We start from the raw sequence: 27458 nt of genomic DNA, 5'->3' as shown, positions 1-27458 counted from the left end.
CTCTTGTGCCACCTCCACCGAACCTGGGACTCAAGAGCAGCTCTGCATCTTAGTCACTGTTTTTCTCATCGCAACAGTGGCTACTCGCCCTATTTAAACTACTCGGACAAACCCTTCTCAATACCTAGGTTTCCCCCAGGTAAAATGAAAGCTGTACTCCTCTACGGTTCCGGCGCTGTTCCAGCGATATCTTCATTGGGTCTCTCGGGGTTTGTGTGACATGTCATGCGATCCCTGGGGCCAATCAGTGCTATCTTTACTTTCCTCTCCTTTAGATGTAATTGGCATCCGGAGGGTGTGAGAGAGCAGCCACAGCTCTCACTTCTTCCAGATTTCTGATTTGTCAGACTGAGGGGAGAGTGAAGCCAGTACTGACTGACCGCAAGGAACGTGTGACATTACAATGACACTCAAGTCCCAGGAGAGCCAGTACTGACACCACTAGAATGGCGCCGGCACCGGAGGTGAATATAGGTGTTATTATTGTGGGGGGAAACATTGAGAAAGAGTTGTCAGAGTAGTGGACAACCTCTTTAAGTGAATAGGGGCTAGCTGTAGTTCCCTGTACAATGGGTGACCGAAAGTGTCCCTGTGCAAAGAAAAGTATGTAGCTGAGACACATCACTGCATCCCTTTTAGTCTCAGGATCTGTGAAGGCCCCAGAGGACGGAATTCAGATATTCATAAAGTTAACACCTATTACAGTGGCTTGCGAAAGTATTTACTCCATTGGCACTTTTTGTGTTTTGCTACCACACAACCTGGATTTTCACAGTTTTTTGAGGGTTTGCATCAGTTCATGTAAAAACCATGCCTATAACTGTGAACATTTGTTTTTCTTTTTATTGTGAAGCAAGCAACAAAGTAGGACAAAATAACTGAAAACTTCAGTGTGCATAACTATTCACCCCCCCTAAAGTCAGTACTTTGTAGAGCCTCTTTTTGCAGCAATTACAGCTGCAAGTCACTTTGGATAAGTCTCTATGAGCTTTTCACATCTTGCCCCTGGAATTTTTGCAAATTCCTTGAGGCTAAACTACTCCAGATTATTCCTTAGATGGTTTTCTTTGGTGAACAGCAATTCTCAATTGGATTAAGGTCTGGGCTTTGACTTGGCCACTTGAAAATATTTACACATTAACCCTTAAACCCCCTCGAGTGTTGCTTTTCCAGTGTGCTTGGGGTCATTGTCTTGTTGGACGGTGAACCTCCATCCCAGTGTCAAGTCCCTGACAGACTGAAGCAGTTTTGCTCAAGAATATCCCTGTATTTCCTACCATCCATTTACCCCTGTCCCTGCTGCAGAAAAATATCCCCACAACGTGATGCTGCCACCACCATGTTTCACTGTGGGGATGGTGTTATTGGGATGATGAGCGATGTTGGTTTGGCACCAGGCATAGCGTTTACCTTGGTGTCCAAAAAGTTCAATTTTGGTATAATCTGACCACAGCACCTTCCTCCATACATTTGTGGAGTCTCCCATATGTCTTTTTGCAATATCAAAATGAGCCTTCCAATTTTTTTTCTGTAAGTAAAGGCTTTTTTTCTGCCCCCTCTTCCATAAAGGCCACCTCTATGGAGTGTATGGCTTATTGTGGTCGTATGAACAGATACTCCAGTCTCTGAAGCTTCTTCAGAGTTACCTTTAGTTTCTGTATTGCCTCTCTGATTAATTCTCTCCTTGCCCGGGCTGAGAGTTTTGTTGGGCGACCCTCTCTTGACAGGTTTGTTGTGGTACCAGGTTCTTTCCATTTGATGATAATGGATGTGATGGTGCTTCGCGGGATCATCAGAGATTGGGATATTTTTTATAACCCAACCCTGACTTGTACTTCTCAACATCTTTGTCTCTGACTTGTTTGGAGATCTCCTTGGTCTTCATGGTGTTGTTTGGTTACTGGTGCCTCTTGCTTAATGGTGTTGCAGCCTCTGTGGCCTTTCAGAAAAGGTAAAGTGTATATACTGACAGACCATGTGACACTTAGATTTCACACAGGTGGACTTCCTTTCACCAAGACGGTGAATTATGAAGGTAATTGCTTGAACCTGCAATATTAGGGGCTTCACAGCAAAAGGGCTGAATACATATGCATGTGCCAATTTTTAGTAATTTAATCCCTTAAGTTTAATTTATGCCTATATTTTTCTCGTTTCAATTCGCCAACTTAGACTTTTTAGTGCTGTTGCATCACACACAAATATGATTACAAGAAAATTTAAACACAGGTTGTAATGTAAAAAAAATCCGTAAAAAGCTAAAGGAGTGAATACTTTTGCAAACCACTGTACATGCATACAGTCATGGCCAAAAGTGTTGACACCCTTGAAGTTGTTCCAGGAGATTAAGTATTTCTCCTAGAAAATGATTACAATTACACATGTTTTCTTGTACACGTTTATTTCCTTTGTGTGTATTGGAACAACATAAAAAAAAAACAAAGGAAAAAGGCAAATTGTACATAATTTCACACAATACCCCCAAAATGGGCTGAACAAATTTTTTGGCAACCTCAACTTAATGTTTGCACACATTGTGTATGCAGTTTATTTCTCTGCCTTATTTTTAAAGCATTCCCTTCTTCATCAGCATCTTATGGTATATGGATCGTATACTTAATCTCTAGTACCTTTTTTAAAAGACTTGCCCCATAATCAACATTTATCAGCTGTCCACGGGATTGATAATAAATATGTGATTGCTGTGGGGCAGGAGACTGTGAGCAGTGAATTAAGCATGGGTGACATTAGCTAAATTCAAGCAGGCATATCGGTCGAAAGAAAAACGTAAGAAGTGTCAATAGTTTGAATTGTAAGACTTCTTTTCAAATACATGTCATTAGCAAGTCATGAGATGTCCCATGATGTTACAGGGATGCAGGTTTTGTTTTCATTTTACCAGAGTAATCGCGAAATCTGGTGACATTCTCTTCTTTGGGAAATACCAACTCTGACGGATGATGATTCTATGCAACATCTGAATGGCAAATTGATCCCTAAACTCATGGCCTGTATTGGCGACTGAATAGATAAAATGAAAAGTGAAAATTTATCTCACCTCTCACCAAGAGCCTGAACTCTCCTTTTAAGGCTACTTTCACACATCAGGTTTTCAGTGTCAGGCTAAATCCGGCTAATTTTCAAAAAACCGGATCAGGCGAATGTTGCCGCCGGATCAGGTTTTTTTTCCCCATAGACTTGTATTAGTGCCGGATTGCACTGGATGACATTGCGTTCCGTCCGTTTTTCGCTGGATTCGGCAAATCTGCCGCTTCCGGTTTCTTGAAAAAACGTCCATTGCAACATTTTTTGTCTCCGGCAAAAAATCCTGAAGCACCGGATCCGGCGCTTCGGGCTGTTTGCTACAATGAAAGCCTATGGGAGCCGGAAGGTGCCGGATCTGTCGCATCAGTTTTTCAAAATCTGCGCCGGATCCAGTTTTTCCAACATTCGCCGTATTTAGCCTGACACTGAAAACCTGAAGTGTGAAAGTAGCCTAAGCCAAATATTGTTATTTATTGCCAATGTATTAAAATTTGCATGTGTATTTTGCAGCCCAGAGGTAGGATTAGAATACAACTGCTTCTAAAGGGTTAATCTGCAAGTAGAGGACAATGCTGCATCTCAAGGGTTAATTTGCAAAGGAAAGATTCCGTTAAATGTAAAGGGTTAATCCGAGTCTCTCACTACATGCTTTTTACAGACAGTAATGTAATAACACAGATCTTTCCTGTGTTTACATGTTGCACACTTTTACTTTCACACCAGGTAGTGATATATTTCAGTTCGGAACCAGGAACATTTCAGAGTACATGTAATATTAATTAAGTTTTCGTGATATTCAAAATTGACATCTAAATCTAAAGCAAATTAAATGATTCTGCTGCCTTAACTGTTTTTTAATTTTTTCAGATTCATGCTATAGCTACCTTAGAAATTCACATCATTCATACTCCCTCCATACCCAGCTCCAAATTTTTGTTTGTGGAAATTCTAAGATAAACATATGTATGGTCATTACCCAGTACCATAAAATTAATCAAACCATGAAAGTAATAAAATATTAATAAAAATAAATCCGTACAGATGTAGAAGTAAACCTGGCTCCACAGCCACTTCCATGGTGCCATAGGCACTCGCTTATCGCTCCTAAATTTGTATTTTGTGGCTGCAACAATTACTGGCTTGTAAATCTATATGGAAATATCAGAGCTCTATTTCCCATCCATCAAAGTATGAAGAGATGTTAATATGCAAATATTGAATTTAACACCGCCCCTATAAAGATGTTTAAGAGTAAAATATTGAGCAGTTCTTTAATCTCCGCAGCATTTTTGGTATTGTTAAACTTTATGCTCTGTGATCCAGCCATACACACCTCACACATTGGCTTTTCGTAGATATCTTCTTGCCACTGTGTAGCATTTGCTTGGATTGCATCTCTCTGAAGGGCTTCCAAGACTCGTTTTGGAGTTACAAACCCATATTGAGCTTCTAGTAGAGCCAGGTCAATTTTTTCTGCCTTCAGCACAGATATGACTTCATCTCGAGCCTAAAGGAAGAAAAATGTACTTTTTAGTAGCCATCTAACTTACATCCTACAAACAAAGAAGGTGTTGTGGCTTATATCCATAGTCATGTTTCAAGACTCGTTAAAGGATTGGACATTGACTTTTAGGGTTTCCACCTTCAATGCAGAGACCGTTTTCATCCTTCTTGAGGAAATTAAATTTGCCACAACCACTGAGTTTTTTGAACAGATCTTCTAAAATCCTCCTCAAATGCCGCTTAAAATCTGTTCCCAACAGAGCCGCTAACATGTGGCCAGAACGTAATGTGAACATAGCCTAAACCCAAAAGTCCTAGAATATGAAGCTGCTACTGGGAAATGACTTTACAGACGTGACTGTAGACGGACTCTCATTCTGTATGAATTGTATGTAGATCTCCAACAACCATGGGAAATATCAATCAAGAGCATCTCCAAGATTTGTTGCATCAAAGAAGTCCTTGGTCGATATGGACATAAACTCACATTACATGGAGAATAAGTGCTCCAGTTTCGTAGCTCAGTGTAAAGCGTTTGGCTATAAATTAGACAAATCTGAAAAAAGTTGAACTGGAAATGACAGTCACACTGTATAATAAAATAAGAGCTTCACTTCCCACAGGGCAGAAAATCATTTAACTGAACCTAATATTGTCCTCCCTGTCTGTGATGAGGAGAGGATATGCATACCATTAGCATGTAATAATGACAGCACTTTTACATGTAATTTATAGGATCAGCAGATGCTGGCAAGACAGACCCATATTTATAACCCAAATATATAGCCTGTTTATTGCCTGAAGGATGATGTACGACTTACTTGTAGCTCTCCCTCCAGCACGCTAAGAAGGAACAGCAGGTCATCCCGAGAGAGGTCATCTGCCTTTCTGTTAGAGGCCTTTTGTTTCCGATCTGATTTCTGACTTCTTAGGATTGTCCCCGTCTCAGAAATATAGTCTCGCTCCTTCTTACTCCTGTTCCTTTTAATAGTATCGGTGTCCTCGTGGATTCGTTGGTAGATGTTTTCTTCTCTACAGGTCATTGTCTTGTCTGGACACTCAATGCTGTTACTTTCTGGTCGCATTTTTAGAAAGCTGCCAAAACATAAATGTGAAAATTATTTTTATTTTTTTATTTTAATAAATCGTATATCAGATAGCGCACCAACACATTCCATAGCCCTGTACACTGATCATGACAATGGCAATAGTGCCTTGTGTGTATGAAAAATTAAACTCTGACTATATGCATTGGTCCAGAAATTTGCCATGGTCAGGCTAGGTGCACACTATGTGAATACACTTGGCCTACAGTATGTGTCGTAACGTGCCGATAGGAGACCGGTCACCAGTCAGAGGCTAATAGTGTATGTCGGTCTCTTTCTGGATGGCATACTGTTTAATTGTAACGGGAAAATGCTGCAGACTGTGCTTTCCTATACCAAGGGCCACTACAAAGAGACATATACCATGCAGTATGCATTTATTTACAACAGTTCCCAATGGTGGACTGATGCCTAAGGCTCCATCTTGACCAATCATTATTGTTGAACAGTACTAACCAAGATTTAGCTAAGATTTTTCAATGAAAAAATGCAGTAACCATCACCTATCCAGGAGTTGAATGGAGAAGCTGGTTGCACATGTTCCATGCTGCTTCATTCATAGTCTGACACTATTGAAGATAGTGTAGCTCTGCTCTTGGCCATCAACATGACTCCCGTAGACAATGGATGGAGCAGGAGCGCACATGTATGACCAGCCGCCCAATTCAATTCCTCCTGGCTGTGGTATCGCGCCTAGAGGAGAGAGGGCGGCATACGTACCCCCTGATCTGGCAATCAGTGAGGGTCCTAGTGGTGGAAACCAAACCTGCTAAACAGTTATGACCTATTGAGTGGATAGAGGACAATTATTGTCTACTAGAATACCTCTTTAAGATCCCCTTCCATAATTGGATGAATGTTCCATGGAAAGAATAGTGCAGTCCTAAAATATTGTGCATGTTCAGTGTTATCTGGTATCCTTAATATTGGGTATTATCCTATTCGAGGGTAATTCCCAAAAAATCAAGTTATACTCTATCCAGAAGGTAAGGGATAACTCGCTGATCACTGAGGGTCTGACTGCTAGGACCCCTGGAGATCCCAAGATAAGGGCTCTGGAATCTCGACAATGGGGACTGTTCAGCTCCATCTTGAATGGAGTGGAGGTGGATGTGATCGGCCTCTGGTCTATAGAAATGCCAAGCATAGTGCTCAGCTTTTTCCGGAAGGCCTTGAGAATTGAATGGAGTGGAGGCTGAGCATGTGCACTTCCACTCCATTCAGGCCAGGCTTACAGCCCTAGGGTTTCCTGAGGGTCTCGGCAGTCCAACTCCCAGTGATCCACAAATAATCGCTGTTATATATATTTTTTCGTGTGGAATAACCCTTTAATGGGAGTGTGAAGTCCGTTGTCTCATCACTGACAACCCCTATAACATTACAGGTTTAGAAACTATCAGCTCCCTGCAGTGGACATGGATCCCAAGAACCCAAAAAAACGTGAGGTTTCTGGGCATTTTGCAAGAGCACTTATTTAACATTAAGATTACGGTTGGTCTAGATAGTCGTCCACCCCTAGGACAACCTAGACTAATCTGCTTAGCATCTACATGGACTGCAAAGATACCACCAGGCATTACGGCAAACTCATCTGGGTTGAATTATTATCCAGATTTCTCTTAATCATTCCTGACCATTTTTTGGGGTCAGTGAGCCTTCATTTTGTAACTTTATCTTCTGAAATACCCATCTTATATGTAGTTACAATTTGGAAATCTTTGGAACTGTTCATTAGTAGGTGGAGATAATGCAGACATATGTAGGTTATATGCCAGTGTATGACACACTCCATTGTAATGCGTGTGATCATGTAGATGTCTAAATCCAGAATTATCTGATAACCACTTTTTTCTTACTTCTGTAACCTCGTCTAGAATAACATAATCTTTACTATGATGTCATCGTAACAGTTCACCTCAGGACTACTGTCATTGACTCCCAGGCTCAGACGGCAGTGTAACAACGGAGCATTTATAGAAGGATATTTTATGTATGAATTAACAGTCGACCACAGACCAGCATGTCCTTAAAGTGGTTTGTTAAGGCGGAGATCAAAACAATCCACTTCTGTGTGATGATGTGGAAGCGTGTCTTCGCAATGAACTCATGTCTGCCAAGTTCACCAAGGACTATCCATGGCCGGGTTTCTGGAGTTTATAAAGTGAGGGATTTCACTTGTGGCTAAAACTCATCCAGCCAGTTGTCTTAATGATGTCTGTGTGTCTGCTGATGTAAACTTCCCAACATTTTTTAATTATTTATTTGGCCATTTTGTTGCTGAGTGTGTCATACACAATACTGTCTGGGAAAATGGACCTACGGTATATAAATAATAATGTCTCCATTACTGCAAAGTAAAAATGTTTTACAAAAAAAGTGTTAATAGTTTAGTATTATCAGTAAGCAAAATGAATGAACAAAAGCAAAATCTAAATCAAATTAATATTTGATGCAACCTCCCTTTGCCTTTAAAACAGCATTTGTTTTTTCCAGGTAGGCAGGGAGGTTGTTCCAAACATCTTGGAGAACTAACCACAGATCTTCTGTTGATCTTCTGTGGAGGCCATATCGTCATTGCCAGGACTCCTTGTTCTTCTTTACAATGAACATAGTTCTTAATGACCTTGGCTGTATGTTTGGGGTCGTTAAGCTGATGCATAATAAATTTGGAGCCAATCAGACTCCTCCCTTTTTTTTAATATGTTGATACATCAGGTGGTTCTGAACACAGCAATGCCAAATATGTGAATTTTTTATTTATTTATTTTATTTTGAATGTGGCAAAAAAGGGGGTGATTTAACCGTTTTTTGTTTTTTTATATATATATATATATATATAGATATTTTTGAATTTATTTTTTTTCAGCTTGAGTTAAATCCTGCTGTCAGAGACTGACAGCGGCATTTAACATGTTAACCACGGATGGATTGTGATTCCACTTGCGGCTGTTAAGGGCACATGAAAGCTGATCAAATCAGCTGTCATGTGCCTGAAAAGATTAGGGGCTCAGCACCGGATACCATATCAAAGGAAGGGAGGGAGGCGACCTATGACATACCTGTACGTCATAGGTCGCAAAGGGCTTAATTTTATAATCTCAGCCGTCCTGGAAACATGAACCCAGCACCAGGCATATAAAAAGAACAGTTACACGATGAAAACATGTTCACATGTGGGGGTCGGCCTGTGCCGATTGTGATCCATAACTCATTTCTCATTCCATTAAAGAATAATTTTAGATTGAAACGTTTAGGTATTTCGGTTATTTCTCCCTTTTTATTTTATAACTGTTTTGTATATCTGTGTCGCTCTATTTTTATTTTTTTATACCTTTTTCTTGTAAGCACTGTACTTTTTATATTTAAGTTTAAAACTTTAATAAGTTTATTCCTTGTATGTTCTAAAGAATTCATAGCCTTTCATAGAGTGTGTGACCTTTCTTTAATTGTGAGACAGTAGCATATTTTGGGGACTCCTCACCCCGTGACTTTGCTCGGTGGTGACAGTAGCCTCACTTTTCAGCTTATAGCAAAGATTGAATGAGCGGAGATGAATTAACCCTTGCAGTCACACCCACGTCACATTCTGAAAAGTGTATACAAGACATCCCCTTTCTTGGGCAATGGGTGCAGTTTGTTGTTAAAAAAAATTAACAATCTGCTCTTTACTCGCCCTCCCCGGCTGGCGCTTGGTCACCTCCACTGCTCCCAGCATCCAGAATTGGCTGCTATGCTGACATCACTATGACACAATGGCAGCCAATCAGTGAGCTCCTCAGCCCTGAGCTCGGCGGTATGTCTACATGGGCAAAGCTGCTAAGCTCATTGATTGGCTGTTCTGCTGACACGACGTGAGCACCTCAGCCAATACCAGACGCCAGGAGCAGCGGCAGAGACTCCGCACGGGACCCAGGGTTGGGTGAGTATGGCTTTGTTTTTGTAGCCCAGTGGACAACCCCTCTTTGGATCTGCGGAATGTGTAAATCCATATCATCTAAGCGACGCTGGAAGATGAGACAACATCGGGGAATTGTTTGAGGTCAAGCATCAAATCTACTAAAACATTTTTTGTTTCTTGGAGGACCCAACACTGTGTTACTCCATTTCCCCTGTAGGAGTGCTGCAGACACTTGTTGCAGGTTACGCAGCAGATCTTAGCTGATTGCGCTACGACAACCTGTTATCGGCTTAGTTTTAGGAGGACAGTTTCACAAATCCCAGAGAGCCCCTTTTACATTTAGTTGACTTACTTAGTACCTTTTCTTCCACCTTGCATCTTGAAATCAGTAACCATTGAGCTCTCACCACTGGGTTATTTTTTTATGTTATTTTCTGCAAAGAGGACGATGTTTCTAGCGTGAGCCTACAATTTTCCTAAGCTACCATATAAGGTTACTTTTGCTTTTTGAGCAGCGTCGTTCCATTTTTCCAGGCTGCTTTGTTTATAATTATTTGTTACTAAAGCCCGGCTTACAATAATTGTATTCTTCTGCCGGCACATAACATAGCAGTGACGTCACCGACCATAACAGCCGCCCGGCTCTAATGAGGAGCTTTTTTTTTTTACTTTTTACAATGTGAGGTTTCATATGATGGGGAGGGAATGGTGACAAAAGGTGGCTTGTGTCTGCAGCGGGTCACGTCGGTGGCCGTCATCTTCTGCACTAATAATATATGCAATCACATCTTTGTATAAGAAGTTCTGCAATAAGTCATGTCAGCCGTCACATTCCTGGCCGAATCTGTAGCCGGCGAGTTATTGTTCTGCCGCACGAATGATTGGGCTGCGTTTCCTTTTGTATGTAAAATGTAGGGTGAAGTCATGTGACCATGACGCCATCTATAGATAATGTTGTAAACATCCCTTTATTGGCGTGCATCTTCATGTCCCCGGCATGTCTCAATGCCATTGTCTTGACAACCAGAAATACAAAGAACATACAGTCCCTATATAAAAGCTTTGCTGTGCACAGACGCTGCCCCCGTTGGCTCATACATAGGTGCTGCCTACAATAAAATAACTTCAGATGCTGATGCCGCAGAGTTACTTCATACTGAGCGGTATTATCATGGAGACAGATTGTAAACGTTACTGATTATATGGCGTATGGATCGTGAGGACAGGAGTCGAGAAACACTGCGTTAGAGGAAACCGGGCACAAAGGTGAAGACTGACTCCGTATTATTCTCATTTGCATGGGGCGGGGGAATTAGGTGGGGGAATTAGGTGGACATTCGGAAACACAGCGGAATATAAAACTTTACAAGATTGATGTGCTGTAGGATTCCCACAGGTTTACCAAGTTTTGTAAGAAACTGTATATAATGTATTTAATATCTGGCCAGGTAAGGACGCGTTCACACATCAACTAGTGCTAGCCGTGCTTATAACAGATCGCACTTGTGCCTTTGTTAGTTTAGGGTTCTGTTCACATGACCATGATTTTTGCGGTTTGCTTAAAATCACATATATATGTCTGATACTAATCCGAGTGCCGGAACAAACTTGACAATGATTATCTGGGTATGTGAAAAAAATTGGAATGCACTCAGATGCCATCCAAGTGTTGTCCGTTTTTCACTGACTGAAGAAGATTTTTCTTTTCTCATAAGGAAAAAACTGGTGATACTCTGTCCACACACTGACCATACTCTGACCATACTCTGACCACACTCTGACCACACTCTGACCACAATCTGTCCAATGTCCACACTCTGTCCACTGTCCACACTCTGACCTCTGTCCACACTCTGACCTCTGTCCACACTCTGACCTCTGCCACACTCTGACCACACTCTGACCTCTGCCACAATCTGTCCACACACTGTCCACACTCTGTCCACTGTCCACACTCTGTCCACTGTCCACACTCTGTCCACTGTCCACACTCTGTCCACTGTCCACACTCTGTCCACTGTCCACACTCTGACCTCTGTCCACACTCTGACCACACTGTCCACACTCTGTCCACTGTCCACACTCTGACCTCTGTCCACACTCTGACCTCTGCCACACTCTGACCTCTGTCCACACTCTGACCTCTGTAAACCAGAAATAAATAATGTCTATAGGTCAAAAGAGAATCAATATATAACCAAATAACCTATAACTCTCAATTAGCTATATAAAACAATACTTTATTGATTAAAACCATAAACCACAACCACAGACATACCAACACTAACAACCGTGCTTAGCACGGTTGTTAGTGTTGGTATGTCTGTGGTTGTGGTTTATGGTTTTAATCAATAAAGTATTGTTTTATATAGCTAATTGAGAGTTATAGGTTATTTGGTTATATATTGACACTCTGACCTCTGCCACAATCTGTCCACACACTGTCCACACTCTGTCCACTGTCCACACTCTGTCCACTGTCCACTCTGTCCACTGTCCACACTCTGACCACACTGTCCACACTCTGTCCACTGTCCACACTCTGACCACACTGTCCACACTCTGCCCACTGTCCACACTCTGTCCACTGTCCACACTCTGTCCACTGTCCACACTCTGACCACACTGTCCACACTCTGACCACACTGTCCACACTGTCCACACTCTGTCCACTGTCCACACTCTGACCTCTCTCCACACTCTGACCTCTCTCCACACTCTGACCTCTGCCACACTCTGTCCACACTCTGTCCACACTCTGTCCACACTCTGTCCACACTTTGTCCACACACTGTCGACACTGCCCACTGACCTCTGTCCACTGACCACGCTCTGACCAAAAGCTTGAACCGTAACTTTTTTTTCGTATGAGAAAATCACTGCCTTGTGCATAAGCCCTAAAACATTTTGTACAAATTTGGCATTTGTTATTACTATAAAACATATTCATAGCTTCCCAATCGATGATGACCCTTTCGACATGACATAATTTAAGATGTTATTAAAATAAATCCATTTTCTAGCCCAAACTTATGTAACATAAGCATCTAATAAATGTACTTGATTTACGCATGAGATATGATAATGCATTAGCATTATTTAGGCTTCCCATAAGGCCAGATATTCTACTATGTGGTTCATGTGAAATGTCAATCGCTTTTCCTTTAATTCTAAACTCGTATATCATCAAGCACAATATTCATGTCACTAAAATGAGTTTTCATTATTATTCTATTCTCCAGCCGGTGTGGAATCTCACAAAGACCCAGCAGATTTCTTTATCATACTGAGTTTTATGATCTGCAATGTGTGAACTGCAGGACAGATCTCTACACTTTCTTCTAATGAATTCCTAATGTTCCTGGGAAATACTCTGATGGAATAGGGAAAACATCGGCAATACGAGAAAACCTGTTTTTAGTATAGAATCACACATTAACATATACAGTAACGACACCGTAACACACAGCATGAATTGAATGTATGTATAAATATATATATATGTGTAATATACGGTATATGTATATACACATTTACCATATATATTACTCTCAAAGCTTAAAAAAAATTTCAACAAAAAATGAATTCATAATAGAGGCACACACCAAAGATATATCACATAGTCACAAATTATATAGAAAAAAGAACAAAGCACAGTTAAAAACACAACAAAATGGTATATCAATGCTATTTATAATAAGAAAGGTGCCCCTTCCCCATATATCCAGGGTGGTGGAGTTGGAGGCCTAATTTCAGAGCGAACTTTGGAGGAACTCCACCTTTATAAAAAAAAAAAAAATTGTATTCATTATTAATATTGCAAAATTAACAAATATATTTTTGTTCTATCTAGCCCCCAATTTATATATAAAAAAAATTATGCAGAGATGTTACAATTTTACTACAGTAAGTTTGATTTTACTAATTATTGGACATTTATGAAGGTGTCGGAGCTAATACCATATGAAGTGCTAAACTGGATATAATAAAAACGGCATAAAAAGAGGTCCCATTAATGGGTGAAAACTAATATATACAATATCTCCCAAATAAAAAGTAATAATGGCTCTTGGACTAGGGGGTGGAACAATAACCCCACGTGTACCGCAGCTTCCTCAGGGGTCTTGCCTGTTACTCGTCTGTGATTTGACTTCCATGGTCAACATTTTTGGTCACTTGACTTGCTGAGAAGATTCCTCAGGTAGCATCGCTCCATAGGCTAAAGAATATTTATTTTTTAATCATTCTCCTATTAGATAAGTTATGTAATAATTTATCAAACAATTCCAAAAATATTTTAGCAGTAAATGTAGAATATATTGATGTAATTATTGTCCAGACACAACCCATGGATATATGTGATACTGTAAGTAAGCAGATGTGCGTATATTGGCTCATTGGTTAGCACTGCAGCCTTGCAGCACTGGGTTCAAATCCCACCAAAGACAACATCTACCAGGAGTCTGTATGTTCTCCCCGTGTTTGCGTGGGTTTCCTCCGGGTTCTCCGGTTTCCTCCCACATTCCAAAGACATACTGATAGGGAATTTAAATTGTGAGCCCCATCGGGGACAGTGATGATGTCTGTAAAGCGCTGTGAAATTGGATGGTGGTATATCAGCAAGCAAAGTAAGTAATCCTGAACAAGTTCAGCAGTGGCCTCAACATTAGTGGTGCAGAAAACTCTCTGAAAAGTGGTACAAAACCAGTACAGTATTTCAAAGTTATGTGGCTTTGAAGTGTGAAATTCTTAGAATTCTTTTTGACGATGGATGGTGCCCATGGAGTCGTTTTATTGATTCCTCCATATCATGTAGTACCAAAACAATAACATGAAACCGCATGCAAAAATCATACTTTAATTACTATCACCACATTACACTACTGCCACAAGATGGTCAAATAATGTTGTCAGAAGTTTTCTACATAACATAACACTATAAAATTGATAAACTATGGATGGTAGCCAGCTAGCCATATCCTGTCCAGCTTTTCTTGGTTGTGATGAAGGGTGCAAGCTCGGAATGTCTACATCATGATGACCATTGACAACAGCGTAACTTGGGTCCCAATGCAAAATCTTCAACATGGCCCTTAACTACCATGGGCCCTTTCTTTAATTGCATTGCGCTTTTCATATGGGGCAATGAGACCTTTTTTGGCCCCCAGGGCCTAAAGTGCAACTTCTACCTCTGCACCTACTATAGTTACACCCTTGGCCAGTGCCTTTCATTCAATAGTGTGAGATGATATCTCCTATGTGATCACACAAAGCCGGCCTTGGGGGCTCCACCTGCATACACATAAATCTTCACTGTTCTTTCCAGCAGATCCATCACAATCCATAGGTTGACATGCCTCTTTTGACGTGAGGTCGTCTGTCTTCCCATTTTGCTGTGTGCTACTAGAACTGGCAAGTGGGTGCGAGCGGTGAGGTATTCTGGAGCTGACATCCATGAGCTAACCATGTTAGACAGAGCGAGCATTGTCTGTGGAGCTTCTGTTAACATCATCTGGGACTTGTGACCGTCAGACGTGTTCATTATAAGCTGTCATGCCAGGAATAAACAACTAGAAGGAGTTATGCAAGAATAACTTTGCCCTCAGTTCACATTTCCCCTTGGGAACAATACAACTGTTTTTGTTACCTTAACCTGTGTTTAGTTTGCTAAACATATCGGAGAACTGGCTTGTTGGGTTATCATTAGTCAGACTGGTGGTGGTCCTCAGCCCGGAGACTTGTTTTACTCTGCATCATTTCACTCTATCCGTCGATCACAAAACTTGTTATAGATCTGTCTTGTATAGTGCTAGAGTAAACCAGAAACAGGCAATAATACAGGATAGCAACCAGACCATCAAATTTGGAGAACTTCTCTTAATGGGCTGGGATGATCCCATTTTTTCCATAAACAGAACCACTCGTGACCACGGTTCATTCATTATAGATATGACATTATGTTATGTTTAAAGGGAATCTGTCAGTAGTATTAACCCTTCTAAGCTGTCCTGAGTAATTTGTGATTTTCTTAATATCTAAATGAGCTGTTAAGATCTATGTGTGGGACGTAGATCTCCCTGAGAATCTGGCTCCAGAGCTTAGAGCTTATATTAAATAAATGGGGCGTTACCAGTGTGAGACATGTAGATCAGGAGAGCAGGCTGTCAGTTATTACATGTCTCACACTGATGATGCTCCCTTTAATTTGCAATAAACTCTGGATTCTCTGGAAGATCTATGTCCAGCCCATAGACTTGAACAGCTCATTTACATATTAAGAAAATTTCTCTGGAATATGACATCGGATCACAGGTATCTAGGTATCATTTATCTGTACTATTTATCCCCATTTAGTTTGTGTTCCATGGACAGTGCTACCAGGTATGCATCTTGTGAGATGTATGCATGCCTTGAACAGCAGTTTGAGGGTGTATATGTCCGCTCTCGATGCCAGCGAGTTACATGTTTGGAAGCCCAGGTAATGGATCTAAATGTGCAGCTGGCAACACTCAGGAGCATTGCAAACCTGGAGAGGAGTTTAGAGCTCGCTGAGTGGCTCTGGCTGGGGGTCAGTGATGTGGAGGTGGGGAAGATCAGGACCCAGAAATATGTAACTGGGTAACAGTTACAAGAAAGGGTAGGGGGGAAAGTGGCAAGGAGCCCAGTCCTGATCTAGAAGAACATAGTAAATATGCCTGTTTGGCTGATATTAGGAATGTAAGCCCAGGACTGGGATCACTGCAGCAGGACGGTGCTCCTAACAAACAGAAAAACTACTGCTTTAGGAAGGAGTGAAATGGGAGTGCAGCAAAAGCCGGACAGATGTTGGTGATAGGGGACTCTATATGTAGGACGACAGACAGGGTATTCTGACCGTGAACGCCGAACAGTGTGTTCTCTGCCGGGTGCTCGGGTTTGACATATTGCATGTCGGATAGACAGATTGCTGGGTGGGGCTGGTGAAAACCCAGCAGTCATGGTACACATCAGTACCAATAACAAATTTAGAGGAAGGTGGAAGGTCCTTAAAAATTATTACAGGGAACTAGGAGGGAAGCTGAAGGCCAAGACCTCCAAGGTGGTGTTTTCAGAAATACTGCCAGTGCCATGAGCCTCACTAGAAATACAGCGGGATCTTGGGGAGATAAATCAGTTAGAAATTGGTGCAGGAATGAAGGGTTTGAATTCATGGAGAACTGGGCCGACTCCTCTGTCGGTTACAGGCTCTATGGTAAGGATGGGCTGCACCTCAATGTGGAGAGTGCAGCCGTGCTTGGCCAGACTGATGAAGGAGCTTTTAAACTAGGGGTGGGGGGATTATTTGTGCTATTAAAGGGATAGATACAGTAGACAGAGAATGAGATAGTAGGCATCAATAAGGATTCAGTGAGGGCTGGGACATGCAAGGAACATAGGAAGGTGAGGAGGAGTAATAAATGTGTTAATAGTATTAAATGTCTGCTGGCAAATGTAAGAAGTCTTGCAAACAAAACAAATGATTTGGAGACCCTTCTGTTAACCACAGAATATGATGTGGGCATTATGGAACACTGGGTGGACGAAAATCATGACTGGATGACAAACGTAGAGAGTAACACTACATTTAGAAAGGACAGTAAAGACAGAAATTCAATTTAAGACCCGTACTCAATGACGACATTGGGGGGACATAGCGACAATGTAGAGCCAGTGTGGGTAAATGGGGATAGTAATAATGGAAAGCTGCTAATTGAAGTTTGCTACAAGCCTCCTAATATAGCTGAACAGGTAGAGGATGAAATGCTGCAACAAATTAAAAAGGCAGCAAATAATAATGGGGTCCTTTTATTATGGGGGATTTTAACTATCCAGACATTCAATGGGACATAGAATCTTCTGGTTCTGCTAAAGGCTGCAAATTGTTAACCACAGTTCAAGATAATTACCTCACTCAGTTGGTAGATGAACCAACCCGGGAGATAATCTGCTGTATCTGATCCTGTCAAGTAGACAAAATACCTTATTAGATCTACAGGTCAGGGAGCAGTTGGGAAGCAGCGACCATAGTATGGTAAAGGTACCGTCACACTAAGCGACGCTGCAGCGATACAGACAACGATGCTGATCGCTGCAGCGTCGCTGTTTGGTCACTGGAGAGCTGTCACACAGACCGCTCTCCAGCAACCAACGATGCCGAGGTCCCCGGGTAACCAGGGTAAACATCGGGTTACTAAGCGCAGGGCCGCGCTTAGTAACCCGATGTTTACCCTGGTTACCAGCGTAAAATGTAAAAAAAAACAAACAGTACATACTTACATTCGCGTCCCCCGGCGTCCGCTTTCTGCACTGACTGAGCGCCGGCCCTAACAGCAGAGCGGTGACGTCACCGCTGTGCTGTACTTTCACTTTCACTTTACGGCGCTCAGTCAGTGTGGGAAGCGGACGCCGGGGGACGCGAAGGTGAGTATGTAGTTTGTTTTTTTTACATTTTACACTGGTAACCAGGGTAAACATCGGGTTACTAAGCGCGGCCCTGCGCTTAGTAACCCGATGTTTACCCTGGTTACCAGTGTAAAACATTGCTGGTATCGTTGCTTTTGGTGTCAAACACGACGATACACGCCGGTCTGACGACCAAATAAAGTTCTGAACTTTGTTGAACGACCAGCGATATCACAGCAGGATCCTGATCGCTGCTGCGTGTCAAACACAACGATATCGCTATCCATGACGCTGCAACGTCACGGATCGCTAGCGCTATCATTTAGTGTGACGGTACCTTAAGTTTCAATCTAATTTTCAAGCAAACATTCAAAAGGGGAAATGAAAAAAACTGTAACTTTACAAAAACTGATTTCAACAAATTAAAGGAAGAGCTTAATCAAGTAGACTGGGACCATGTCATGGTAACTGCGGATACACAACATAAATGGGGCATGTTTATGGAAATTCTACTAGAATCATGTAGAAAACCTATATATACCCTCTAGCAATAAAATGTCCAGAAATAAAAAGAAAGCATTATGGATAAATTAGACAGTACAAAGTATAATAAGACAAAAACAAAGGGCACTAAAAATCTTGAAGGCCGAGAATACAGTAAAAGTATTTCAGGAGTATAAAGATCTCAATAAGAAATGTAAAAATATCAAGCTAGCAAAGTTATCTGCAGAGAAACAAAACACCAGCAATATTAAAATAAATCCCAATCATTTTTATAAATCCTTCAATGCTAAAAAGAAAAAAAAACAGATGGCATTGGCCCCTTAAAATACGATAATAACAAGATAATTATAGAGGACATAGAAAAGGCTGAAATAACTAGTTTAACACAAAAAGAAGTACACCTGCATCTGAGCAAAGTAAACATTCACAATCCACCGGCCCAGTTGGCATTCATCCATGGTTATTGAAGGAATTTAGCTCAGTTCTTGAAAGACGGCTGTATCTCATATTTTTAGACTTTCTTGTAACAGGGGTGGTACCACTGGATTGGAGGATGGCTGATGTGGTACCGATATTTAAGATAGGTAAGACTGTGGATCCAGGCAAGTACCGCCCAGTAAGTCTGACATCAGTAGTGTGCAAGGTTTTTGAGGGCGTCATTAAAGATTATAAGCATCTAAGTCTGTCTATGCCTCCATATTATATTGGATTTATACAGAGGTACTTTATGGCCCATACTCCTCAGTGGGTCCTAAGCGACCTAGAGAGATTGTACGGAGACATGATGCAGCAGTGTGCTTGATCCATTAGACGCTTCACCTGTTCTTCTTGTAGAGACCAATTTTAAGACCTAAAAGTGATGACATGTATGAGCATTCTGTTCTGCCCTCCTAAGTCCTATAACAAGAAATGATTTCTTTTTTATTATTTCTACATAATAAATCAAAAGAATACTAGCTTGCGTGCAAAGGCAACAAAAGTTTACTGTGTCTTCGGGGCTCGCTCCCTGGATACTATTGACAAGCTCTCATCACAGCTAGAAGCTAATAAAATAATACAATGTGTAACACATTTGATATTGATCTGGGTTTCGCCAGGTATTCTACAGTAGATGTTTATTTTAATCACCTGCTACAATAGCTTCAGTAATCCTATCCCTAAGCACTGAAGACCAAAAAAGTCACTTTGCAGTATGTAAAATACTCCCAGAAAATGTAACATACCCGCTGAGATTGTATTTAATGACATAAGTCAATGTAGCTTGGTAAAGCTGGTTTAATGCTTGTAAAAACTCTAGGAAATAATGGTTTTTTTTTTTCCTTTTGCTTCTACAACAACGGAGCTTTTCATCCTACCCACCTACACCGAAACAAGAAGCCTTTAAAAAAAAAAAGAAGAAAAAAGTATTTGTTGAATATTTCATTTTATCCTGAGGGATTTTACAATACTGGAATAAGTATGCAACAAAATTGGGATTTACTTATATTTCCAGGCGCTGTAATAAAATCGGATTTTCAAGACCTTGCATTTCACCATGGGAATATAGATATCTTTCTAGGACAGGGGCGGACATATCATTAGTGCAACCTGTGCAGCCGTGGGATCTCAAGAGGTAAAGGGGCCCATTTCCAAACCAGGTGGAATTGTGCATTATGATGAGTTATTGGACTCGAGGGCCCATATTCTGTTTTTGCACAGGGTTCCTCTTGTGCCTGCATCTGCCAGTTTTCTGGGAACAAGTATATTCACAGCGGCTCAGGCCGGTCACGGTCCTCCTTTCCTAGGAGAGGGTTCGGAAATACCTTCAATAAAGTCAGTAATAGACGCTATAAAAATGCAGGAATAGAAATGATTGCAGATTTGCTGCGTATTTGTAGCGTTTTTACTCTGCAAGACCCAGTGACTCTGAAGAGCGGTAATGTTACTGACTGCCATCATTTATAGACATGCGTCTTTATAGCGTTTTTTACTGAATTCATTGATGTCAATGGGTACGAAAACGCTGCCAAAATGCTGAAAGAATTGACATGCCCCAGATTTTAATCTGCAAGTCACAAATAAGCAACGTGTGCACGAGACTTCAGGATTCTCATTCACTTTAGTTATTCACATCAGTTATATACGTTATTCCCCCTAGTAAAAAAAAAAATGCAAATTTTCCCTTCAGCCAAATGGGTGTAACCACAGATCGTCTCTGTGGGCATGGCCGTGTTTTGATGGGCCAGTGACAGAGGAGAAAAAGCAAACACCCACGGAGAAGTTCCCTGGTACACACCCAATTAGTTGAAATTAAAATTTGTAATATCAAATCTAAAGAGCGTAACTTTGGAACAGAGGGCCACAGAAAAAAAAAATGAAAATCTGTTCCATAATCAGTGGAGCAGCACCAACTGGAGGAGGTACTCCATTTAAGTTTACAAATCCAGTGGGAGGTCCTCTATAACAAGTCTGAGCTGTGCGCTTTATTACAAGATCTTGTGCTGCTGTACATACATATTATAATGCTATAAAGGATGTCTTTGTTTGAGAATCCCAGTGTATGCTAATATACTCAAATGAGACATTATCAAGGGGCAGAGGCTGCCCCTTCCTTGAAACGAGGCGTCATCAGTGGCCTCTATTTCTGGGGCTGGGCTAGTCCTCTACTGAGCATGTTTCGGTTGTTAATTCTGACAGATGCTCAATAAATTGCTTTCACTGTGCGACGTGTACAGTGACCATGCGCTCTCTCGCCGGCAACAGAGCGCACTGTCAGTGTATGATGTAAGAGGCTTAACCAGTGTGCGGAGACCAGTGCCACCCCTGTAAGTGATGTCACTTGTGGGGGCGGTGCTGGTAAACTGGGATTCTCAAACAAAACATCAAAAAGGAAGTAGTAAAAAAAGAAAGAAAGAAATAATGCAATGTAGTTAGGAAAGGATTGGGAATTTTAATTGAAGTAAATTAGAAATTAGATTAGAATATGGCCTATAGGGATTAAAAAATGAAAGTTAGTTTGTGTTTCGGACCTCCCCTTTAAGAATTTAAATTATTATACAGAACAGTTCTCAAGTAATCCTTGAACTTTTTATGTGCAAACAAGAACCTTATCTCGAGACAATGTTAGCAAAAATAACGTTCAGAAAGTACACTCTGGACTGGGGCTTTATTCCTTTCTCTGCACACTATTCACCGCTATCAGTGTAAACACAGAAGTCCTCAAATATTTTTCTTGTCAACGCAGATTAAAATATTTTTTCACATCCCACTCTCCCCATGCACACGCCAGTGCCAACAGTTAGAACCATATATTTTTCAGATTAAACCATGTATTACTGATAGATAATGACAGAGCAGGAGCACAAGGCACCAGTTAGTCTGCATTAGCTCATGGATTCTGGATAACTTTGTAGTCCGCTGTAAGATTTGTGAAATTCTACCTCTGCCTGCTGACTTTTCATCGCTTCGTGCCTGATGAATGGGTCCACTTTGCTAACTTTCTGACAGGTCGCTCACAAGCTGCCTGTGGCTCCCTCCGCAGCAGCTTATTTAAAGAGCCCTGCCGCTTTATCCCATTTTGGAATCTTGGATTACTGCTATATTATCTGTTATGATGTAAATTCTCTTAGCCAAAGACGCCTGGATTACGTACAAACCTTCTTGACATTTACCAGGTGATAACCATTTTCTCCAAATTAGTCTCGTATTTTCACTTGTCTGTTTTAGATTACACCTCCCGTGTGATACATGTACTGCACTTTGCATTTTTTGGTGTGTTTTTTTTGCATTCCCTACAGTTTAATGCATCAATCCTGAATGTAATATTTAATGGAAGGTCAATCATTGATGGCCTATCCTTAGATTATTGGGAAACCTGAACTCCCAAACCTCCATCCACCAACACCATGTAGCTGTCCCATGAATTATTCACACAGGCTCGGCAGCTCATCGATATAGTCAGGCTCACCCGCGGCTTTTACTCATCCCATATTTACCTTCTCGGATCTATGGCCTGTGTTTCTGTACCAATATATACAGATAAGCCACAAAAGGAGGTGATGCTCACAGGATCTCTACTGCTTCCTCATTGTGCTCATCATGGATGGGCCATGGAGGTTGGACCACCACCAATCAAGAATTAATGTCCTATGGTTTGTAAAGGTGAAAATAGCCAGCTCACCAAAGATAGGTATTCGCGGCTCAGAACCTCACCACTGTCCAAAGAAAGAATGGTCCGGCTCAACGCATCTGTATTAAAATTTCTGCAATGTTTTATTCCAAAATGTTTAAAACAATTATCCACTCCTAGGACAACCCCTTATCACTCGGAATATTTGCCCCCATGAAAATAACAACACCTATACTCTCCTCCCATTCCAGCGGTATCGGCACTCACAGTCCCGGGGCTCACGTCACGTTATGTCATGTGAGCCCTGCACCTAATCAGCGCCTCTCCTTCAGACGTATAAGTTATCAATAGAAGGTGAAAGCTGAGACTGGCCGCTCACTTCCTCTTGATTAATTATACATCTGAAGGAGAGGACAGTGAAGCCAGTGCTGATTGGGTACGCAGGGCTCATGTGACATAACAACCTCATGTGAGCCACTGGAGCGTGAGTGCCGATACCGCTGGAACAGGAGGTGAGTATAGGGATTTTTATTTTCATGGGGCAAACATTGAGTGAGAAGATTAAACAAGTACAGCAAATCCATTAAAAAAAATCCATACCACCAAAACATTTGACATCAAGTGCCCTTACTCATGGTGTAAGTCCTATCTTAAGAATTGGACACCAATTTTAAAATTGAAATCCCCATAAAATATCTAATTGCAACCCACTATATTTTTACATGAAGAGAAGGGTTCAGACCTAGACCTCAAACTTACTTTAGACTTTTGTAGCCAATTTTACTCCAGCAAGATTTTTTTTTATGGTGTCTAGGCAAATTAGATGACAGCCTCGAATGTTTAGGCACGTTAACTACTCTGGATTTCAGCTCACCTGATCTTTCGTTCTTAAGAAAATGATCCTTGCAGGAGTTTCGAAGCATGGTCGAAATTTGAGGTTCCAGTAACAGGACCCTCTAAATATCATAGTTGAAAGGCAATGGTTGTCTCTTCATGTAGATGATGGTCCACAGATCCATATCCTGACTGTAATATGCCAAAGACCACTGCGCTCTTTAGTTACAGAGAAGAACATGTCACTTATTGATATGTCGCGTGTCATGTTTAAGGATATCATACTTTACAACATGTTTCAGACTCCCTCGGCATTGATCACGGCCTGTTAGGAACCGTGTGGTGACTGATCAGTGGATAGGCTGGCAGAAATCTCTATTATTCTGTCTGCTGGGCATCCACATAAGTCCTTGAAATATTGGCCATATTGTACCATGAAGTACCCTTGAACATGACATGCTGACTCATCAATAAATGATATTACCTTCTCTGCAACAAAGGAGTTTTTTTTTAATATTACCTCTAAGTATCATGTGTCGTATATAGTACTGGTTTACTTGGTGGAGAATGTCTTCTCAGACTCCAAGGCTGCGGTGCGAGAACTGCGTAGTCAAAAATGTGCTAAAACCTCCAGTAACCTAATGTACGTAATAGGTGCAGAAAATCTGCAACATGAAAAGGTCATTGTGGGAACATAGCCTTAGAGTGCTTTAAAAATAAATAATGTTAATAGTTTATTTTTATCAATTAGAAATCTAAATATTTGTTGTCTCTATTTTTTGCCTTCAAAACATAATCAAAGCATAATTTCTTCTAGATAAAATAGCCACAGTTTTTGAAGAAACTCGGCAGGAAAGTTGTTCCAAACATCTTGGAGAATTGACTCTGTGGATGTCGCTTATGCAAATTCTTCTGTCTCTTCATGTAATCCCATACAGACTTGATGATGTTGAGATCAAGGATCTTTGGAAGGCACCATATTATCACTTCCAGGAGTCATGGACCTTCTTTATACTGATGGACAAGTTTCTGCCTGATTTTTCTTTGCATTGAGGACATCATTAATCCTGATCAAAATCCCAACTCCATTTGCTGAATTGCAGCCCCAAACATATAAGGGACCTCCACCATGCTTCACTGTTGTCTGCAGACAGTTATTATTGTCCCTCTTTCCAGCCCATTGCACCCCAATTCCAATGTTATTGTGTATAGTTGAGTCACTTAGCCTTGTTTCCATGTCGTAAGTATGGTTTTTGGCTTCAATTCTTCCTTTAAGACCACTTTTGACCAGACTTTTATGAACAGCAGATGGTTGTAGCTGGTATAAGTCCCACTGGTTACTTCCAGTTATGAACGGATGGAACTGATGGACATCTTTTGATTTCAAATGGACGTAACTGACACTGAATCCATGGTCCTCAATGTTGCCCATTTCTTGGTGTCCTCAATGCTGAGAAATACAGGCAGATACTTAGCCATCATACATGACCATCAGTGAGGCATCTGATGGGCTTCAAATTTATTCTACATCAGGACAATTACCCCAAACATACAGCCAATATCGTTAAAAACGGTCTTCATTGTAAAGAAGAACACAAAGGTATGGAAGTGAAGATATGGCCCACAGAAAGTCCTGATCTCAACATCATCGAATATCTGGGAAAACTTGAAGAGACAAGGATTTGCGTAAGCCTTTGTCCACAGAAGATCTGTGGTTCTTCCTCCAAGATGTTTGGATAAACTCTCTGCTGAGTTCTTTTACAAATTATGCGCCTGTATACCTAGAAGAACTGTTGCTGGTTTGAAGGCAAAGGATGATGACACCAAATATTGATTTGATTTAAATTTCTCTTCTGTTCATTTTCTTTACATTTTCTTCAATAATAATACAAATAAATTATCACTTCTATTTTTTAAAGTATTCTTAGCAGCATTTTTTCCAAACGTCCCAAAAACTTTTGCACAGCACTTTATATTTTGTATTTCTTATATTTAAACTTACTGACACTAAATATGTACTTAGTAACGAAATGTAGAAAAATACAAGCTTGACCAGAAGACAAACATGTCCATGTAAGGATGGAGGATTTACTAATTGTCTGATTTACGAAGCATGCTCAGAACTGGAGTCTCTGGAGAATTTGTAGCTAGAGCTCAGTGATGTCAGTAGGACCAAAGTAGGAATTCTTGCCTCCTGTCGAGTTTGATATTTGTTGAGTACTAAAACATCAGCAACTAAGTAATTTTTTTTTATGTGTTTTACACACTGAGTGAATGATATTCAGTAAAATATTATCCACACATATTATGGTATTGCAACGCACAAATCTTGACAGAAAATCCACAGCACATCTGTCTTATACGCACATAGCTTTGATTATTTTCTATCTTTGAATTTTACTTTAAAGGGAATCTGTCAGTAGACTAAACCCTCTTAAGCCATCTATATGGGCATGTAGGTCATAGGAAGCTGAATAAAATGATATCTAGATATCTGTTATCTGATGTTTTAATCCAGAGAAATCCAAATTTTTCTTAATATGTAACTGAGCTGTTCATATCTATGGACCAGATACTGATCTGCATGAAACTCTGCCTCCGGAGATTGTTTAATAAAAGGTAGAGTTACCAGTGTGAGACATGTAACTAACACAGAACAGTAGAACTGAAGTTTGTCGTCTTACAAACACATTTGCTACAGCTGTCACAGCTCTGCTGTATTGTAGCTGAGAAGAAACTGCAGATGTGTCAGGTATAATCACACACATATCTTTAGTGAGATCAGGAGAGCAGAGTATGTCATTACACATCACACTGGTAATGTCCCCTTTCATTTATAATACTCTCTGGAGGCAGAGAATCATGCAGATCATTGTCTGGCCCATAGATTATATCAGCTCATTTACATGTAAGAAAAACATGGATATCTTTTGAATAAGACATCAGATCGCAGATATCCAGGTATCATTTTATCCAGCTTCCTTTGACTTATGTGCCCATATAGACGGCCTAGGAGGATTGATCCTACTTACAGAGACACCCTTTAACTGTTCGGCCAGCTATATATCGATATTAGATGGCATTCAGACAAGAATGTTGTGTCTAATTTTCAAATTGTGGTTTTGTTTTTCTTCCCTTAAAAAAAATATATATTTTCTTTCTCCATGCTTATTTTCATGGGTGTATAAGCTCCTTCTAATGTGATGTAACAATCAGTCACCTACTCTACAATATAGGAGATGAACTGCAGCTGCATCCCCCTCACCCCCTACACTTACAGTTTTATAGTAAGCCGATATGAAATATCTATCTGTACAAAGGACAAACATATTTTTATAACTGTTGTATCTTCTATTACGTTGTAGGTATAATATATATCGTTGTCTATTACAATGTAAAATATGTACTGGAAACACCAAAATCCTGGAATGATAACCAGCTGTGGCTGTGGTGGATCCCACAAAGTTTTCCAAACTTTCCATTTAATATCAGTTTATATTTCACATCACTGTTTACAGCTTTGATGATCTTGCTTTTCATATTCACTTTCCTAATGGAAACATTCTGCTATTTCTTTACATAGTGATATTTGCTAAATAAATAAATGCCGTTTCCGTTATTGCTGTGGCCGTCTACGATTATGTTTTGCCTACACGCCACTTCTGAACGTGACTTTGCCAGGACTGAACAATAATGTTTATTTTGCTCCCTGCAGAGCAAGCGGAGGCCCTTTCAAAACTGCCGTCTTGACGCTACACAGAAATGTATAGATTTGTATTATTTATGACCCAGCTTTGCATGTCATAGACAGGCGGACTTCTGTCAGTGGTAAAGCTGAGAGCCGGTAGAAATGAGCGCAGGGCCTGGACTCCGTGCACATGAGTCCTATGATGCAAAACGTCATTATGTTTTTACATGGAACATGGGCCTTCATATTTTATGATGGATAGCTCGAGTGTACTGACTAGATGTCATACCAAGATGTAGAACCTGGTGCAGAAAAATGAAGGGTAGGAAGCCTCTCTATTTCCAGAGTGTT

General features: G+C 40.7%; 2 protein-coding genes across 2 annotated transcripts in view; one reads left to right on the top strand and one right to left on the bottom strand.

Moving 5' to 3' along the window:
* Positions 1–27458, top strand: part of CMSS1 (cms1 ribosomal small subunit homolog) — a 398466-nt gene that overhangs the window by 172872 nt on the left and 198136 nt on the right. The gene's annotated exons all lie outside the window — the stretch shown is intronic.
* The window catches only part of FILIP1L (filamin A interacting protein 1 like), a 319879-nt gene that overhangs the window by 146414 nt on the left and 146007 nt on the right, over positions 1–27458 (bottom strand). The window contains exons 2-3 of the mRNA XM_077294134.1: positions 5370–5643; positions 4379–4552 (exon numbers count right to left, since the gene is read on the bottom strand). Coding sequence (XP_077150249.1) covers positions 4379–4552; positions 5370–5633 — 438 coding nt within the window. The 5' untranslated portion in view covers positions 5634–5643. The remainder of the gene's footprint in view (positions 1–4378; positions 4553–5369; positions 5644–27458) is intronic.

This window comes from Ranitomeya variabilis, chromosome 3 (assembly GCF_051348905.1).
Source record: "Ranitomeya variabilis isolate aRanVar5 chromosome 3, aRanVar5.hap1, whole genome shotgun sequence".
NCBI lineage: Eukaryota > Metazoa > Chordata > Amphibia > Anura > Dendrobatidae > Ranitomeya > Ranitomeya variabilis.
Note: the sequence above shows the minus strand (reverse complement) of the source record. Positions and strands in the feature narration are given on the sequence as shown.